Raw genomic sequence first — 20428 nt, forward strand, 5'->3', positions numbered from 1 at the left:
GCTCAACAACTTTGGGGTAAAATCCTTTAAAAAGCTCAATAACAGCAATCCTAAAAAAAAGGATAAAAACTTTGGTTGGCCCACACGGCCCTTCACTTCATCAAATCTGGCCCTCTTTGAAAAAAGTTTGGACACCACTGTACTAAATGCTTTGTTTGCACTACACTGAATTGCTCGATATTATTCTTGGGATAAAATGCCCCTGCTTTTTCAACAAATTCAACTGAATTAAACTTACACATTAAGCACCAATCTAAAGGAGACCAGAGAGGACGCACTGATTACAGATCCATTACCAAAATTAAGCAGATAGGAATTGACTCACTTCCTAGGGTCATGCCCACGCCACAAAGTTATCCACAGTCAAATCCTTTTCCTGAAACTCTGGGCGTTGTTGTTTTGTGAAGAGAGGCTAGGGACTTCTGAAAGAGGATTATTTGCACCTCATCAGAATTCAAATTCCCAGGATTTCTGATAGGCAAAATGATACAAAACCAATGTGTGTAGCATTCATACAGCCTAATCGCTGGATCACATATTATACGTGGTAAACTTGCCATTTCTTTTTCGATAGGCTTGTTCCTGTGTTACACTAAAGACAGGTAGGTACAAGCTATCTCTCTCTACATGTGCCCAAGCCTTTATGCAGATACAGACTGCAAGACTGCTCAGCTCAACCACTTATGCCACACAGATCACGTTCTCCTTTAATATACCGGTAACTGGAAAACACTCCTAATTTCTCTCTGCATGGCTAGCACATCACACCAGGGGTTGTGGAAGCTTTATTAAATTTGTAGCCCAACGTGGGAAAGTAGACCATAGGAGAAAGAAAACACTAGGCCTAAACCTCCATTGCCTTGGGGCTATACTCATTTGTGAGAAAGATTTCAGGTGTAAACCCCAAGGAAAAATCCATACCCACTGCCTTGCAGGACATCTTCAGGAGAAGAAAAGGCTAAGTAGTAAATCCTACACAATTCTGGAGTGGAGTCCCTAGGACAATTGGTGAGACAAAAGTCTTCAGAAATTTATGGCTTTTTTTTTTTTACTTGCTACTGCAAACGTGGCCCACCTTCTGTTTATCTTATTGTGGTGTGCCAACAGATTGCAAATACTATTGGTCAGGGTCCAGGAAAACTAAAATAGTTAGCATAGCATAAACCCTGTTACTGAACGGGAGTAAAAGGTGTAAGATTAAGACTTCTTCTTCTTATTAATCTATTGTGTTTATGCCACCCATCTGACAGGGATTGCCCTGGGCGGTGTCTAACAAATTAAAACACAGTAAGACATCAAACATTTAAAACTTCCCTATATAGAATTTAATATAATAATAATAATAATAATAATAATAATAATAATAATAATAATAATTTTTTATTTATACCCTGCCCTCCCCAGTCAAAACCGGGCTCAGGGTAGCTGACACTAGTAAAATTACAATAAGACATAAAGAAAGAAAAACAATTAGTTAAAATACAGGTTAAAATACAATTTACATTTAAAATTTAAAATGCAGCCTCATTTTTAAAAAGGCCCAAGTCAAAAACCACAAGGGAGGAAAATTTAGGGACATTTGGGGAAAATACAACACTCCCCACCCCCAAATAACAAACTTAACTTAGCCCAAGTTAAAATACTTTACCAACACTCTTTGTCCCCCAGAAGAGATGTTGCTCAAGGCACCTGTCAGGAAAGTGCAAACTTTTCTTTAAAAAAAATGTTTTTTATTAAAGATATTTTGATTTACACGTGCATTGTCTCTTTTTTTTTTCAGGTCGTCAAGTCTTTTCTGTAGATCAGTAACATTCCATGTGCGATATTAGTCCTGTATATAGGTAGCATAACATTAGGGGATGGGGGGGATGGGGTGGTAAAACTAGGAAAGTGAAAAGTGAAAAGGTGAATGAAAAGGGACAGAGAAACAAATATAAAATAGTCTCCTGAGAAAGGTTCATTCCAACCTTGATTTTATATTTGACTGGCATTTTATCCAATCTAATTGCTCAGTTTGGTTGGCACTGTATCCATTTCTTATGCATCCATTACTTTAGAAGTAATGTTTTCTTTAAAAAATGGAAAGCATTCCATACCAAATAGGGAGTAAAAAAGATAGCAGCAGAAAATTGTGTGCTTTGGATTTTTTTTCTCCCTGACTTCAATGGGCTCTTTAAAAAAGAGCAATCGGTGCATAAGCCACCATTTTCTAAATATTCAGAAATAGGCAGATCTTTCCAAGCTCATAGCCTTAGCTTTTCCAGACAGTAGAGGAACAAGTCATGCATTAATTCTATTTTTCCCAGCACCGTGTTGACCAGGCTCTCCACAAATTCCTGGGCATCATTCATATGACTCAGGCATAAACACTCGCCCTTTGTGAGAAGACCGTCCTCTTCTGCTATATTCAGAAATGCCTCTCGGTTTCTTTGAAGAGCAAAATTTTCTGTTAACTTCCCTTTAGACTTCTTTATACGATCAGCAGGCTTTTCACCAGAAGGCAGAGATTCCAAACAAATGGAGCTGAGAACCAAGGGGAAGCAACATTAGAACACACACACACAATATCTGTTTCCAGGGCCTCCCACCTGTCAATCACCTGAAATTGCAGTAAGGTCATCTTACTGCCCTTTCAGCAGCCTGTATCACTCAAACCACACAGGCAAAGACACAGATGTGTTGCTTTTGGCAGGTGGCTGCATCTTGGCCTGCCCCACATCTGATGTCAAGCACAACGTTATGGGGGAGGGGGGAAACACGTAGGGCAAATGGGTTTGGCTCGGCCAAAATGACCTTATGGGCCGAATAAAGAGGCTTGCCAAGCCCCAACTGCTGCCATAAATCTAATAATAATCTAAGCAGTGATAAAATCCAAGGATCCATAGTACAAAATCTCCAACCACCCATTAAAAGCCATTAAAAAATGGGAGGTCTTCAATCCCTCTTAAACACTTGAAGGAACGAGGCCTGTGTGTGATGTAATCTGTTGGAGATGTCAAATACAACATTCCTTGTTTCCCTAGAGTGGACACAGACAGGGGGATGTCACTCCAGCCAGTATAACTTCCTGTTACACCAGGTAGGTGGGCGTGACCCTTGCCAACCCCACCAAAGGTCCAGTCATGCAGCCATCTTTCTCTCTTTGGATTCTCTTGGACTGCACGGCTGGCTCTTGGCCAGCAGCACATGGGATCAATCCCCATATGGGATGAATCCACACCTTTCTCTGTAACTGTAACTACAAGCTAAAGCCTGCCTTCAAATCATACCGTGAACTGAATGTAAGTAAAGTTCTTGTTGCTTTTAAGGAAAGACTGTTGTGTCTTTATTCTTTTGAGAGGGATCCAAAGGGGACTTACCAGGAACAAATCCAATCTGGGCGTGGCAGCCTGGATTGCTTAATTTAAAGAGATTCAAACGAATCTGCAAATTAGCTTCCTGCTGCATTGAGGGGAATGTGCTCTGCTACATGACTCACTAGCGTGAGTGAGGAAGGATAACATTTAGTCAATATATCCTCTCCTACTACCCACAACATTCCCACAGCCTAATACACAGCTCTTTTCTCTCTTTCCTTCTTAGGCTGCTGGTGGGGAGACCAGATTACTCTAGCTAGCTTGGAGATGGCTATAGGTCACCTCCTCCCCACCCTAAACCCATAGCTGCCAAGTCTCCCGTATTCCCTGGGAAACCCCCATTTTCCCAGCCGTTTCCTGCTGGCAGCCCGGATTAAAAAAACCCCGTAAATCCCCTGGATTCTTACCGGCCCAGGAAGACTCCTTCTGCGCATGTCTGGAGTCTCTGGACATGCACAGAAGCGATTTCTGACGCTGTGGCCATTTTGGAAATGGGCAGAGCATGTGTAGAAGCGACTTCCGGTGCCACTCTGCCCAGTTCCAAAATGGCCACAGCGTGACTTCCGGTGCCACGTCACGCCGATCCCAGATTTTTAAATCTGGGAGTTGGCACCTATGCCCTAAACCTCATTTCTGTCCGGTTAATCCTCTCCACCCTCTTCCAACTGTCAAGTTTCTATGGCCACCCTAACTGCCTTTAAATATTTCTTTCAACATCCCCCACTGCCCCGGCCTCGCCCACTTACTGTGGCATCTCATAGTCTCCTCTCCGCTTCAGATGTGTGCCCCAGACACAGTTCCTTACAACAACATCATTCCAACCCATCCCAAATGTTTAACTCAGCCTCTGAAAACCAGCCAGTAGCCCCACATTTACCATAATAACACCATTGCATTTCACATGCGGCCTCAACCATCCAACTCAACACTACTTCCTTGCTGCGGATAACAGCCCTGTCCCAATCAAACAAGTCTTTGCCCGAAACTGACCTGTACTTCATTTCCCCATATTCTTACTACTGGCTGCCCCTGGGAGACAGCAAATGAGAGAGAACAGAAGAAGGAGGTGGACGTCCAGTCCTGGTGTAAACATGGTCCTTAGCGGGGTCCTCCAGCAATACCTGTGTGATACTGGGCAATGCCTCCGCTCAACACTTGAGCACAGAAATTACCCTTTGGTAGCTGTTATTGAAGAAGCGTCTCTCTCCGAATCCTCTTTCGACTCCATGGCACAGGGCATGGCACAGTCCACTTCTGACCAAGGCCGCATTCTTCTACTCTGATATCCAGCCTGGTCCTCAGCGACCCTTAAAGGGAGGGCTTTTGCTAGAAAGCAAACGCAGAGAAAGAGCTTTATTTAATCAACCCAATGGCATATCTGCCCTGAGGAAACTGGCCAATTATGTGCCCACCAGCGAAAGCTGGTGGGGACTCTGTTTATGAGGAGAGTGGCTTCCCCGCTCTCTGGACCAACAGCAAAAGCCATGGTGGTTCTTAAGAGATTGATTCAAAATGTTGGTTATTAGTTGGGACCTAATAGCGAGGTCCCAACTAAAGAAGAATCATAGAATCATAGAATCATAGAATCATAGAGTTGGAAGAGACCACAAGGGCCATCCAGTCCAACCCCCTGCCAAGCAGGAAACACCATCAAAGCATTCCTGACAGATGGCTGTCAAGCCTCTGCTTAAAGACCTCCAAAGAAGGAGACTCCACCACACTCCTTGGCAGCAAATTCCACTGCCGAACAGCTCTTACTGTCAGGAAGTTCTTCCTAATGTTTAGGTGGAATTTTCTTTCTTGTAGTTTGAATCTGTTGCTCCGTGTCCGCTTCTCTGGAGCAGCAGAAAACAACCTTTCTCCCTCCTTTATATGACATCCTTTTATATATTTGAACATGGTTATCATATCACCCCTTAACCTTCTCTTCTCCAGGCTAAACATACCCAGCTCCCTAAGCCGTTCCTCATAAGGCATCGTTTCCAGGCCTTTGACCATTTTGGTTGCCCTCTTCTGGACACGTTCCAGCTTATCAGTATCCTTCTTGAACTGTGGTGCCCAGAACTGGACACAATACTCCAGGTGAGGTCTGACCAGAGCAGAATACAGTGGTACTATTACTTCCCTTGATCTAGATGCTATACTCCTATTGATGCAGCCCAGAATTGCATTAGCTATTTTAGCTGCTGCATCACACTGCTGACTCATGTCAAGTTTGTGGTCAACCAAAACTCCTAGATCCTTTTCACATGTACTGCTCTCAAGCCAGGTGTCTCCCATCCTGTATTTGTGCCTTTCATTTTTTTTGCCCAAGTGTAGTACTTTACATTTCTCCTTGTTAAAATTCATCTTGTTTGCTTTGGCCCAGTTGTCTAATCTGTTAAGGTCATTCTGAAGTGTGATCCTGTCCTCTGGGGTGTTAGCCACCCCTCCCAACTTGGTGTCATCTGCAAACTTGCTCAGGATTCCCTCAAGCCCATCATCCAAGTCATTGATAAAGATGTTGAACAAGACTGGGCCCAAGACAGAACCCTGTGGCACCCCACTAGTCACTACTCTCCAGGATGAGGAGGAGCCATTGATGAGCACCCTTTGGGTTCGGTCAGTAATCCAGCTACAAATCCACTGAATGGTAGCATTGTCTAGCCCACATTTTACCAGCTTCTTTACAAGAATATCATGGGGCACCTTGTCAAAGGCCTTGCTGAAATCAACTTAAAAATGATGGAATATGTGCAGCTTGCGGACCTAAGATTCAGAATAAGAGAAGAAGGACATACGTTTAAAGAAGATTGGAAAATGTTTATTGAATATATGGGAGGAAATTGTGTGCACTTGAAAACATTGGCAGCATTAAGATAAATTCAGCAGTGTAAATAAGTTCTGATGGATGGAATAATGGAATACTGAATGGTCTGGTTTATATAAAATATGCAGGGATTTATGTTATGCAAAATGAAACACGGAAAGAGAAGAAGGGAAGTTTCTGATATTTTAAGGTTGCTTAAATGAATATTCTAAATTGTAAAACATATATATATATATAGATTAAAATTATGTGTGTGTGTGTGTGTGTTGGTTATTACTCCCTAGCTCAACTCATTTGGCTCCTTCACTGTTGACATCTAGTTAACATCGTCCTGCTCAAATGTGCTTTTGGTACACAGAACTGAGATTGGTATTATTATTATTATTATCATGATCATCATCATCATCATTACTGAACCAAAAACAACCCTATGAAGTAGGCTGACAGTCTGTGGCTGGCCCAAGCTCACCCTGAGAGCTTCATGGCTGAGTAGGGATTTGAACCCAGGTCTCCTATTTCCTCATCCAACACGCTAACCATTCTACCACAATGGTCTGTTGGCCCCATTTATCCTGAGCTTCTTTTGTTGCCTTATTTTCTGCCGCAGTAATCTTTTTAAATTTATTGTTCTATTTTTAAAAAATAATAATCTTGCCAGGCATCTCGGCCAACACCATGAGGAACAGAAAGGCTTGGCCACCTCATGAGAAGAGAAGAATCCTTGGAAAAGACCCTGATGTTGGGAAAGATTGAGGGCACTAGGAGAAGGGGACGACAGAGGACAAGATGGTTGGACAGTGTTCTCGAAGCTACGAACATGAGTTTGACCAAACTACGGGAGGCAGTGCAAGACAGGAGTGCCTGGCGTGCTATGGTCCATGGGGTCACGAAGAGTCGGACACGACTAAACGACTAAACAACAACTGCTACCTAGTGGATGGTTGAGAATACAAAAATGATATTACTACCTTTTGCCAAACTATCCTGGACTTCACGAACAGCAGTCTCAATGTGCGGCATGTAGCAGGAATAGATTTCCTCCATCTCTTGGCTGCAAACTGAGCAAAGTTGAAAAGTAAACAAAAGAACGACACACTTTTCCTGCACAGCTCTGACAGGGTTTTCTATCCATTGGGTCAGTCCCAAAGCACTTATAAATTCACTCACAGAGTCACATTTTGTGTTTTCACTTCTGACATTAAGTCAGGGTCACCAGGGCTCAACCCCAAAATCTGTTTTCAGTGCCTGGGTTTATCTAATGAACAAGAGGACCTTTGAAAATGTGCCATGTGCCACAACACTTTCTCCTCCATAAGTGCATTTCTTTGGTCTCACAAGTTCTGGGGTTAAAGAAGGGCTTCTGAATCAGAAGACTCAACTTTCAAAGAGGATAGAGGTCTAGCCCCTTTAAAATAATAAGGACTGATAGTCAGGGGCAGAGGAGAGGAGAGGTCACGTTTACCCTTGAAGGATGGTCTCTGGGCCTTTTCTTTCTGCCAGCACCTTTTCATTAGGCCGATCAGATTTTCCAGTTTCTCCACCTCGTGTATCTTCCCCTCCAGCTCCCGGGTGTTTGGCCTTTGATTCTCTTGGATTTGCATTCCGAAGATGGAGGTGTCTCTCTGAGGGTTGGCTGAGCAGGGATGGATATCGAGGCATTCAACAGAACATCTCCAAGACATATCGCTTGACACAGTCGTAAGCAGGGGTGGGGAACCTTTGCCACATCAGGCCTCGCTATTTGGCCCACCGCCCTATAGGTGATGCAGCAAAGGGGAGGCTGGGGCAAAGGGGGATTGCAACCACCGACTGGCTAATTGCCGGAGCCTGCATGGTGCCATGCACAGTGCTTTGAATGCTCCAACCATCAGCTGATCACATGGACCACCTGACAGGTGGGAAGCCCCACCCACTTGTTACACTTGGGCCATGGGGGTGGGGATAAGAGATAAGAATCTGGCACACCAGCCAGATCCAGTCCCCCTCCCCTGGTCTCAAGGCAACTTTAATTGCACAAGCCTTCTTTTCCCAGTATGTGCTTGAGACTCCCTGCCACAAGATGCTGTAGACACCATTGGAAGGGTGGCCATTTTTCTCTTGTGTTGGCTTCTCAGGGCACAACTGCATTGAATACAGTGGTACCTCTGGTTAAGAACTTAATTCGTTCTGGAGGTCCGTTCTTAACCAGAAACTGTTCTTAACCTGAAGCACCACTTTAGCTAATGGGGCCTCTTGCTGCTGCTGCGCCGCCAGAGCACGATTTCTGTTCTCATCCTGAAGCAAAGTTCTCAACCCGAGGTACTATTTCTGGGTTAGCGGAGTTTGTAACCGGAAGCATTTGTAACCTGAAGCGTTTGTAACCCGAGGTACCACTGTATATATTCTCTGTAATTCAGACAGGCAGAAATAAGCCATAGGCAGAAAGAGCACAACTCACATGGATAAGGTTCCTTGCCGGTTAGCACTGAGAACATGAGGATCCCATAGCTGAAAAGAAAAAAGCAAGTTGATTAAAAGCCCCTCCCAACTTCAACTGAGATCTTTCCTCTTGCTGTGGGACAGCAATATCAGTGGTCCCATGCCGTTTTCCATCTCCTGGGCTTCTACATTATCCTGTGCTATAGGTTAGTCAGCAGAAGGAACGCCGCAAGAGAGAGGTTAACCCAGGCACCCCCAAACTGCGGCCCTCCAGATGTTTTGGCCTACAACTCCCATGATCCCTAGCTAACAGGACCAGTGGTCAGGGATGATGGGAATTGTAGTCCAAAACATCTGGAGGGCCAAAGTTTGGGGATGCCTGGGTTAACCAATGCCAGGCTCACTGCCTTCATTCATTCACACAAGAAGCAGCCTTAGCAATCTAGTGCCCTCCAGATGTTTTGGAGTACAAATGCTGCAAGCTCCAGCTGGGGCTGCTGGGAATTGTAGTCCCAACATCATCAGGATGTGCAAGAGTATCCAACCCACAATATACTCCAAAGATAGGCACATAAGGAGAGCCTTTCTGGATCAAGCCAATGGCCCATCTAGTTGAGCGTCTGGTTCCCACAGCAGCCAGCCAGGTGCCTAAAGGAAAACCAAACGCAGGGCCCAAGCACAAGACCGCTCTCTCATCCTGCAGTTTCCAGCAACTGGTATTCAGAAGCGCTACTGCCTCTGGCTGCTCCCACGAGGAACTGAGTTGTGTGTCATGCTAACCTTTTCCTAATTCTATAGCGCTCATGTAATTGCGCCAACCCCCTTGTGCCCCACAGCAGACGCTTCTGTCCACCTGTAGACATCTGTGGCTGGGTCTGGCTTGTAGGACTCGGCAAAGGCTTCGGGGGGCATGTATTCGAGCGTCCCGCCAGATACTTCTGCGCTTTCAGAGGGGAGAGGGGAGCGCCGAGACGTCCCAAACTTGGACAAGCCAAAATCGGCCACCTGAACGGGGGAGACAAGGCAAAACAGTTAAGAGAACTCCCAACTGGGACAACATAGGAAGCTGCCTCCTGCCAAGTCAGACTATTGGTCCACCTGGCTCAGTCATGTCCACACTGACTGGCAGCAGCTCTCCAGAGCTTCAAGAAAGGGGACATTCCCAATCCTACCTGGAGATGCTGGCGACTGAACTGCAGGTGCTCTGCCTCTGAGCGACAGCTCCTTCCCAAGATATTGAGTTACCTGTGCTATGTCCTCTTTAGGATTACTAACCACGTTGATGCTCCACAAGCAACTGGGTTTTGCACCACTGCTCTGCATAGCAGGCAGACTCTCATCACTGAGGGAGAAGGTAGCTTCCTTGGAATACAGCATTCCCTCTTCTTTTCTCCAAGCAGGATACACTCGTAAAGAAACTTTATATTACAGAATTGAAAAGTATCAGAAGTCTAAGAGTTGGGTAGGAGAGCTGGGGGGCAGGGAACACATCTGGCAGCCAATGTGCCACTCTGGTTTCAGGTAGTACATGGGTAGACGAGTCTTAAAAGCCCAGGACACAAATTTTCACAGCCCTCTAGCAATTGTGGTGGCTCATTTACCAGAACTAATGTATTTAGTCAAAACAAAATAAAAAAATCCTTCCAGTAGCACCTTAGAGACCAACTAAGTTTGTCATAGGTATTGGTCATAGGTTGGTCTCTAAGGTGCTACTGGAAGGATTTTTTTATTTTGTTTTGACTGCGTCAGACCAACATGGCTACCTACCTGTAATGTATTTAGTGTTAACTCTGGAAGTGTATACAGTGGTACCTCTACTTACGAATAACTCTACTTACGAATGTTTCTACTTACGAATGGAGCTCTGTCCGCCATCTTGGATGCGGTTTAGATAGGATTTTTTCTACTTACAAATTTTTTCTCCCAATGCATTCCTATGCGATTCGACTTACAAATTTTTTCTACTTACAAATGTGCGTTTGGAACGCATTGAATTCGTAAGTAGAGGTACCACTGTACTTGATTCTGAGCAAACAAAACCTCCTAGAGCAAAAAATATACATCAGTATGACACCCCCGCCAAACATCATAGAATTATATAATTGTAGAGTTGGAAGGGACCCCAAAAATCATCTAGTCCACCCATTGCAAATTATGACCATAAACCCTTCATTTAATGATATGGGACTCAGCTAGGCCACAGCCTCATTTTTTTACTTATAATATGCAAAATTTCTAATACTTCTAATACTAAAATTTCTCTTTGTTTTAAGGCAAGTGGCATAAGGAACAAAAGCTGAGCCTATCATCAGGATGAAACATCACCACTGCGGAAAGTAGAGATTGCTGGTGTCTGCTTCAGAGGAAGACAGCAGATGACAAATAATGTCCATGAAGCGGGAACACGAATCGGCTGATGCTAGGACTGACCCTGCAGTGGCACAGTTTTTAAAGGGACATGTGTTTGTTATGCCAGAAGCATTCAAATGAGTGTTTAATTATTCCAAAGCATGAAGGTTACATTACAATGGCGAAGAATCTTGCCATTTTTTGCAAGCTTCCAACAATTGTAAGGAATTTGGATCAATTGTAAACGATGGATGTGGTCATTTGCAACGGCACCGTGAACATGCAAGCTGCAAGAGCACATGGTCTGGCGCGGACTTGCTTCAGGAGGAGTTAGCAGGAAGCTCGAGAGGCCTGCTTACACCCAAGAACACATTTCAGAATCTCAGCAACTTGCAAGTACTCCATGACACGGTTGCCCGGAGTCACTCAGCCACTAGAGAAAAACTTTCCCAGAAGCAGAAAGGGAGCACTGACTTTGACTGGTTCCAATTAAAAAGAGAGAGAGAGAGAGAGAGAGTATGGCTCACCTTCACATTCAGAGCTTCATCCAGCAGGATGTTGCTGGGCTTGAGATCCAGGTGGAACCGCGGAGGATGGAGGCAGTGCAGGAAGTCTATCCCCAGGGCTACCTGGTAGAGGATGCGGATTCGCAGGGCCCAGGGCAAGGCACTGGACAGCAAGCCAGACAAGTTGCCATTCTCCACATACTCCATCACTAGGCCCACTTCATTTCCCTTCTCGTAGAGACCATAAAGACGAGGGATGGGGGCGAAAGAGGCCTCATCCATGAAGCGGGCTTCATTCAGGGCTTGCTGTCGGATGCAGGACACATTCACGCTGGGTGCATTGGTGCTGGAGTGTGAAAGAAAGTCCATGGTGAGAGTCGAAGGAAAAGTTACACAATACTGTTGAGACACAGACTCATTGAATGATGACCTCAAGATGGGGTTGCCTGCTCAGAAGGTTTCAAGAGCTCCTGAGTCTGTCAAGAGCTGGTCTGAGTAGGTTGGGAGGAGATATGGAAAGTTGTCTCACATCAAGTCAGATCAATGGTCCACCTAACTCAGTACAGTTGAAAACAGCCTTCACCAACCCGTTTCCCACCAGAGTTTTTGGACTATAACTCTTATCAGCCACAGGCAACATCTGGAGGGAACCAGGTTTGTGAAGGCCAGTCTACACTGACTAGCAGTGGCTCTTCCAAGGTCTCAGGTAGGCCTCTCTCCCAGTCTGACCTAGAAAGGCAGCTCTTCCTCCATGAACTCCATGAGTAAGGAGCGTTAGCTACAAAACTCTGAACATGGAACAAGGGAGTCTGAATTGGCCTGCCCTTGGGGTTTCCTTTGAAGGATCCAGGATACAACTTGGCACCATCCAAAGAAGTCACAACATACATTCCCAAACCCTTCAAACTGCTGAGGGCAGGGGCCTGGGATTTGGGACCTTGTGGGTGCAAGGCCGAGGCTCTGCCATATCTGTACAACCAATTCCACCCTCAACCACACACCCAACCACCAGCTTTACCGGTGGAACATCTTCAATGCCACAATCCCCTTTTCTTTGTGCTGAGCTCGGAAGACGGTACCGAAGCCCCCGCTGCCGATGTGTTGCAAGTTCTTCAAGCAGTTCTGGGGGATCCACTCGTGGAACATCTCCAGACCAGGCGTCCTTTTCGAAGCAGCATGTGCCCCTGGCAAAGTCTCTCCATTCTGACTTGTGCACAAAGCAGATCTTAAGGAGGGAGAAGGAGAGGAGAGAATACCATTTACATATGTTGAGATATAGTATGAAAACAAGTGTGTGGTGTGCCGGGTAGACTGGTGAGTTGGAGCTGAGTTCAAATCCCTCCTCAACTTGGCAACTCGACTCAAGCCAAAGTGGTCTACCATTTTGTTGCCCACAGTAGCCAACTAAAGGCCACCAGGAAGCTCTAGCAGCGCACAAAGAAGATGCACTTCTAAGGCATTGTTCCTTGCTATTTGGAGATATGCTGTCACCACACAGCTAAACCATCATGGCTAGCAACTTGTTGCAAATGAATGAGCCTAATCCCATTGGATGGCCATCATCTTAATGTTAAGATAAGCTAATGGCCTTTGCCACATTCGGTGACAGTGAGCTCCACAAATCAGTTGTCTGAAGAAACCCTTTTATCTCTCCTGATGCCTCTACCAACGCTCAGATTTCCCTGGGTTGCCCCTTCAAATCCCACCTGAAAAAAATCCATCTTTCCTACAAAGATTATGGCAGTCTGCATACCCTGCTGTAAATAACCCTAAGAATGTTTAAATGAAATTGATCCACATTCTTATTCCGTACTCTCCTATCCCAGCTATGACACATGTATTAAATTATAGATTGCAAGCCCCTCTTGGCCACTGTAAATTATCATGCGTACTGAGGGTGCTATACAGTCATACCTCATGTTGCGTCTGTTTCATGTTGCATCTTTTCGGGTTTTGCTCAGCGCTGAACCCGGATGTACCAGAACGGGTTACTTCCAGGTTTTGGTGCGCACGCATGCGCAGAACCACTAAACTGCGCTTTGCGCATGCGCAGAAGCGTCAAATCGTGACCCGCGAGTACGCAGATGCGGGTTGCAAACGCTACGGGTTGCGAACGTGCCTCCCACATGGATCACGTTCGCAACCCGAGTGTCCACTGTACAAGCCCAAATTAAGAACCACATTTTGTCTATCCACTTTCTCCACAGTGCAAAAGCACCAAGGGACAGAACAGCAGACGCCTGAGCTACAGCTCTGTTGCAGGCATAGTCTTCAACAAGGTGTGATGGTTGGCAACACTCATCGCTTAAGCACAGAGATCACCTTTTGGCGGCTCCTCCTGATGAAACTTCTCTCCCCAGATCCTCCTCTTCAATTACGGATACATCTCCTGCTAGCATGTGGGAGAGCTCATTTCTTAAATTCTGGAAATTTGCAGCTGCCTCTGGAAATCTCATTACAGGTGACCCTGCTGAGAGAAGTTGAGAGAGCGCAGAGATAAACCAGACTTACAGTGCCATCCTAACCGGTCTGCTCAGAAGTAGGTCCTACTGAACTCAATGGGCCTCCCTCTAAAGTTAGAGGAGTTAGGATTGCAGCCTTGAACGATGGTCTCTCTCTCTCCATACTTCATGTGTATGCATGCTGGTTAATATGTTTCGGATATACGCTTAGTACACTTAAGTTTTGGTTTTCATTTTCATACATTGGGCCTGCAACTTATGCTCACTTTACTTATGTGATCTTAACCTTATGCAGGTGGGGGGAAATAAATAAATGGAGGGGGGAAAGCAGCCACTCCCTGTTCTCAATTTATTTATTCTTCCCCCCACCTGCACACTCCCTGGGCTTTCCTGCTGTGGAGAGAGTTTTTTTAGTCTTCTGGCTTGCCTGCTAGCTTCTGGGAAGGAGGCAAAACCTTCTCAGAGCCCAGTAAGCAGCAAAAAGAAAGGAAGGATACAGGAAGAGTTATGGGAGTGAAAGTATTCCAGAAAGAACATTGTGATTCAAGATTATTGCCCTTCCTAAGCACTTTATCGAATAATGTTTTTCCTTAGGAACACACTTGACCTTAAACATCTCTTTAAAAAAACGAGAAAACGCTTTTGCAAGGCTTTCATCCTATCCAAAGTCGTTTGAGAGAAGGCCCCATTAAACTAAGCAGATTTATCTCAAAGTACCGGTAAGTATGCACAAATAGTGCTGTTAAGGTGTTCAAACCACAAATGCACCATGAGAAACATAAGTGCAGTGGCCTAGCGCAAAAATATTTCACTTCTGTCCAATTGTTCCATACAGCTGGCGGAAGCCCATATATAATGAAAGTGTTAATTTTTTTCAAAAACGTCCCTACTAGACGCTCCAAATAGGACTCATTGTAAGTCTGAACACTTCTGACAAAGGCATGTGCTGAATAACTGGCTGTTTAAGAGTAGAACGGTGTCTTACCAATTATAGCCAAAGGGTTTAACTCATCAATGTCTTCAACTTCTTCATTCTCTTGTCCATTCTCAATCATTCTCTTTCTGATGCGCTTTCTGTTGCCAACCATTTCGGTCGAAGTGGATACACACTTGAAATCTCCCACCCCAAGAGCATCAAATGATGCAGAGAGTGAGAGAGAGAATGAAATAAGACCCCCTTGTCTCAAATAGCGAAGCGAAGTAAAATCCCTCCCAAAGGAAGGAAATCTACAGGAGGCAACAAAGGACCCACTTCCATCTCTTTTTCTGTTTCCACACTGCCATTGTCCATGACCACACCAGCCTGGGGAACAACAAGAATCATAATGAAAATGCTCTCTATAGACGTCAATAAGCTGGGCCTTAAAAAATTCCTTCCCTAAATTAGGATTTATTTTCTACACTGGTATTATGAAACAGAATCAAGGGGAAGGTGAGGGGGAAACAAATTTGAAAATATGGAATCAGAGGCTGTTGGTGTAAAAGCTCTTCTCCCACCACTGCCTATTGTAATAAAGAGTTCTGATGCACCTGGCCCAGGTAAAATACAAAAATTCCCCCTTTCTCCGAAATTCTGAAAGATCCTCTTTCAGATGAGATACTCTGGACCAGTGGTCCTCAACCTTGGGCCTCCAGATGTTTTGAGACCACAATTCCCATCATCCCTGACCACTGGTCCTGCTAGCTAGGGATCATGGGAGTTGTAGGCCAAAAACATCTGGAGGCCCAAGGTTGAGGACCACTGCTCTGGACTACCACGAACAGTCTTCTTTCACCTCAGACTCCCCACACCCAGCTCAGTGTACACCCGGGGCTCCTCTCTCCTTACCATCGTTCTCTGTGATTTCCAGGAGATTCCTCTCCAGATCTCTTCGGTTGATGGATTTCAACACCATGAGGACGACCTCCACAGCGTAATGCTCGGTGTAGTAGCCAAGCAGCAGCCGGGTCAGGTCAATGCAATCCGCCTTCTCCAATCGCCCTCTGGGGATGTTGCTGTAGCCCTCCTTGACTGGGAGCGAGTTGAGATGGTACCTGAATTTCCTAAAATTGTACTCTTCCAAGTTCTCCAGGGTGTCCAAAAGGCAGCTGCGGATGGTCTTCACCACTATACTCCTTTTGCAACAAAATGGCAAAGCAGAAGAAACGTCAAAGTTAGGCAGGACGGGGGAACAGCCTCAGTCTGCTGCAAAACCAACAGCTCTGTGTGATGCTGGCTGGAGGTAAAGGGCATGTCAGCATGAAACCTATACTTTCTCAAGCTTTCTATCCCCAGGGATATGCCAACAACAAAACAGTGGGAGATTGAGGCAGAATTCACTGTAATCAGCTGGCAGTTACTGGCATTATATCTATTCCAGCTTCAAAAATGACTATTTGCTGCTGCATTTTCCTTGTGGCTCAGTTTCCATCAGACTAAGTGCAGGTATCTGCTCTGGAAGTATTGTGACAGCATCCCCGTTTTAGGCAGAATTTGTGGATCCTGAGAGTTATTATAGCCAATGCTAGTCTCAATGGGTCAAAACAGGCGCAGAGAAACAAATGGATATAATTAATTTAGGTTTGGAAATTGCAATAGGTTTACTCTGAGTAGAACTTAGTTGAATAAGTTGATCCTAAGTGAAGAAAGCGCTTCTTTTCCATTTTCTTTTCCTTCTCACCTCCATGTGCCTCTCAAAGTACTTTTACCCACCTCCTATAATTTCTTCTCCAATTCTCATTTCACACTGCTTCCACCTTATTCTACTTAATACAAAACAGCAACGGAGAGGGACGGTGTTGTAGCGGTAGCCGAGGTGTAAGTGTGGCATGGAGCAAGGAGCGCAATAAAGTTGTGTGGTTCTTGGCAACAGTTCCATCCATCGCTTAAGTACTGAGATTACCTCCTGGTGTTTGTTCCTGATGAAACCTTTCCTGCCATATTGTCTTTCGTCTCTACCAAATGAGATAACTCTCCATCCAGCACTTCAGTAACCTTGATTTTTAAGTTCTTGCAACTGGCAATGGTCTCTGTCTCTCCGATGGTTGCAGATGATTCTGTTAATAAAAAAAATAAAAATGAGAGATAAGAACAGCCTTACTGAAGAATCTTTCCTGTGCAGGTAGATCCTCACAGAAAACAAATTCAGAGTCTACTCAAGATTACTTTTCATCTGCAATCATGTAAAATAAAGAGAGTGTTTAAAAAAATGCCCTATTCGGATAATCTCAGCAGGTGGAAATCTTAAAAAGGTAAAGGGACCCCTGACCATTAGGTCCAGTCACAAACGACTCTGGGGTTGCGGCACTCATCTCGCTTTACTGGCCAAGGGAGCCGGCGTACAGCTTCCTGGTCATGTGGCCAGCATGACTAAGCTGCTTCTGGTGAACCAGAGCAGCGCACGGAAACACCGTTTACCTTCCCGCCGGAGCCGTACCTATTTATCTACTTGCACTTTGACATGCTTTCAAACTGCTAGGTTGGCAGGAGCAGGGACTGAACAATGGGAGCTCACCCCATCACAGGGATTTGAACCGCCTACCTTTTGATCGGCAAGCCCTAGGCTCTGTGGTTTAACCCACAGAGCCACCCACGTCCCATTGTGGAAATCTTAATCCCCTGCAATTAAGTGAAAACCGGTATCATTAGTGCCAATGAGCTGTTTATACATCCTTTACCTTAGCAGCCATTTGAAGTCTTTCCAAAATGTTCCAATGGAATGCTCAAATTGGCATTCATTCAACATTTATGTTAAACACCTGCATTTAATAACTAGTTATTTAAAAGGAGAAACCACTTCTTACCATTTATAGCTAAAGTATTTGATTGGTCAACTTCGACGTCTACTCTTTCTTGTCCATTTTCAACCATCCTCCTCCTAGTAATGCTTTTGCCATCGACTATCTCCGTTCTAGTGGATGCAAACCTGAAGTCTCCCATCCCACAGCTGTCAAATGAAGTGAAGAGCCGGAGAGAGAAGGAAGGATCTCTCAAAGAACGAAGTGAAGCAACATCTCTCTCAAAAGGAGGAAATCCACAGCAGGCGACAGAGGAACCTATTCCACCAATGTTTCTGTTTCCGCCCTGCCATTGCCCCTGACCAAAGCAGCCATCCAGCTGACCTGGGGGGGGGGGGCGGCGCAGGGGAACATTAGAAGAAAAGATCACATTGAAAAGGGTCTCTGATTAAAAAACCAAACAGCAGCACAGAATTCCCCCTGTAGGAACTGGTGGGTTATAATCCATAAGGGGAAAAAAAAACCTTGAAAAATTATTAATTAATGAAAATGCAGAGATTATAGAACAAAATTAATCTGGTAGGTGAAGTGAAAGAAAGGTTAAGTCCTAAGATAAGGTTACCAGATGTCCCCGTTTCCCGGGGACAGTCGCCGGATTTACAAATCAGTCCCCATACAAAATCCATTGAAGTTGAAAAGTGTCCCCGGATTCATTGAAAAAAAATCTGGTAACCTTATCCTAAGCAGGTCTGCTGACTTAGGAGTTTTCATCCACATCTACCTGCAGCAAGGAAGAGGGATACACTTGGGCCAGGTAAAAACCCCAAACTTTCCTACTTTAGCCTGTCCCACTATCAGACGAGATGATCTGGAGTGGTCTCACCGCGAGCCGTTCCCCCCCCCCCAGCCCGGTGTGCTTCTGCGACCCCCCGCCCCTCTCCTTACCACCACCGCCGCCTTTGACTTGCAGGAGCTTCTCCCGCAGGTCTCTCCGGTTGATGCATTCCAGCACCTTGAGCGTCACCTCTATAGCGCCATCCTCGGCGTAGTAGCCGAGCAGCAGTCGATACAGGTCGAAGACATCCGCCTTCTGCAGCCGCCCCTTGGGGATGCTCCTGTAGCCCTCCTCGGCCGGGAGCGCGTTCAGATGGAACTTGAACTGCTTCAGATCGTACTCCTTCAAGTCCTCCAGGGCGTCCGCAAGGCGGTCGCGTACGGTCCTCTCCTCCGCTGCCGCCGCCATCGGGCGCTCTTCCTTCCTCGTAGAAAGAAATGGCGAGGAGAAAGGGAACAAAGAGAAGTCCGACTCCGCTGCAAAACTTGTCCCCGACGGCTGCGGGGGGAAGAAGGCAGCAGCTTGAAACCCCGTCGGGTTGGGCGCCGTCTGTTAAAGGCAAAAGCACCAGAGATCCACTTTCGCTTTCAGCTCTCTCCTCGCTCCTCCCTTTGTCCCGGAAGTACAAAAGTAAAGCGGGCTGGCAGTGTAAACCGAGGAAGAAATCGGGCCCCAGGCAAGCCGGTGCAGCAAGAAGCGGAGCGCCAGATTTGGGCAGCGAGGGGGCGAGTCGAAGGAGACGATCTTTCTTTTTGTTGCAGCCTAGAAATCCAAAGCAGGCTTAGCCCCCAGCGCCTAACCCCGCAGTATGAAACCACGGACTACATTGCAAGGTTGTCGTACTTTCCCATACCCTCCGACATTTCTCCGATGGAAATAGAGACATCCTAAGGAAAAGCGGGACATTCCCGGATCAAATCAGAAACTGGGATGGGCTTCTGAAAATTTGGGACTGTCCCTGGAAAATAGGGACACTTGCAGGGTCAGCTTTCTTCTCATTGACTACTCAGTTGCTGGACGCTGGGCTGAGTTGCAGGACTGTCATTGCCAATTTGTTTCTATATCCACTGGCAGGGAAATTTTTTAAATGTTAAAACAGGAAACATTTATTACATTGACACTTAAAGCACACAACTTCCTCCCAAGAATCCTGAGAGATTTACTTGGTTTGATTTTGGTTGTGGCTAATGGGAGTTGTAGTCCAACACACCTGGAAGGCACCAAGATGACAAAGGCTGGTCTGGAACCTATGTACTTGGGAGACTGTATCTCCCGGTCAAAACAAAATAAAAAAATTCCTTCCAGCAGCACCTTAAAGACCAACTAAGTTTTTTATTTTGGTATGAGCTTTCGTGTGCATGCACACTTCTTCAGATACACTGAAATAGAGGTCCCCAGATGCTTATATGTAGAGAAAGGGTGTGTGGGGGTATATCACTCAGAGAAAGGGTGGGGGGGTGTATCTCCCGGCTTAAGCAACAGCGCTTGCAATGTTACCTGAACCAGTGGAGGGCCATCAGACAGAAAGGCAACCTTGTACCATGAGGGATGCAGATGCCGTGGCTACAACAAGCACAGATTTTATCACAAGTCAGAGAACTAGTTGGGTTAAGAGCTTTAGACAAACCCTTTGCAATCCTCTGCAAATATTTCAGTTCTGTGCAGATTGAGAAGATTGCACATTGTGCAAAATCATGCTCTCCAGCTGCTTTGAGGGTGTGGCAGTGCTCAGAATTGTGTGGGGAAATTACCTATTCCTGAGAACAGACCAGAAGTTGTATGCTTTAAATCCCTGGTTCTCAAACTTTCCCCCCTCACAAACCATTTAAAAATTGCTGATGTTTTTGGTGAATCACTTGGGTCCCCTGCCTGTTGCAGCAGTTGTGATGTGCTAGATGCTGTAAACGGCATTTCCGTGCGCTCTGGCTTCCGTCACGGTGTCCCGTTGCGCCAGAAGTGGTTTCGTCATGCTGGCC

The 20428-nt window shown here is 45.6% G+C and overlaps 1 protein-coding gene across 2 annotated transcripts; it reads right to left on the minus strand.

Annotated features, from left to right (window-relative positions):
- Positions 1–1364: 1364 nt before the first annotated feature.
- Positions 1365–19078, minus strand: LOC118094287 (uncharacterized). Of its 2 annotated transcripts, none has more exons than XM_060281733.2 (14): positions 18563–19078; positions 17684–18001; positions 16783–16936; positions 15729–16015; positions 14886–15203; positions 13761–13908; positions 12457–12663; positions 11460–11784; positions 9437–9588; positions 8603–8652; positions 7628–7798; positions 7134–7223; positions 4529–4682; positions 1365–2523 (listed from the first exon to the last, which is right to left on the minus strand). In XM_060281733.2, exons 1-14 carry the CDS (start codon positions 18858–18860, stop codon positions 2244–2246), a joined length of 2952 nt encoding a protein of 983 aa, XP_060137716.2. In that variant the 5' UTR covers positions 18861–19078; the 3' UTR covers positions 1365–2243. The 2 variants fall into 2 exon arrangements, with proteins under 2 accessions (XP_060137716.2, XP_060137718.2); XM_060281735.2 differs by having other exon boundaries at positions 13761–13905; positions 18563–19013.
- Positions 19079–20428: the final 1350 nt, after the last annotated feature.

This window comes from Zootoca vivipara, chromosome 12 (assembly GCF_965207765.1).
Source record: "Zootoca vivipara chromosome 12, rZooViv2.hap1.1, whole genome shotgun sequence".
Classification (NCBI taxonomy): Eukaryota; Metazoa; Chordata; class Lepidosauria; order Squamata; family Lacertidae; genus Zootoca; species Zootoca vivipara.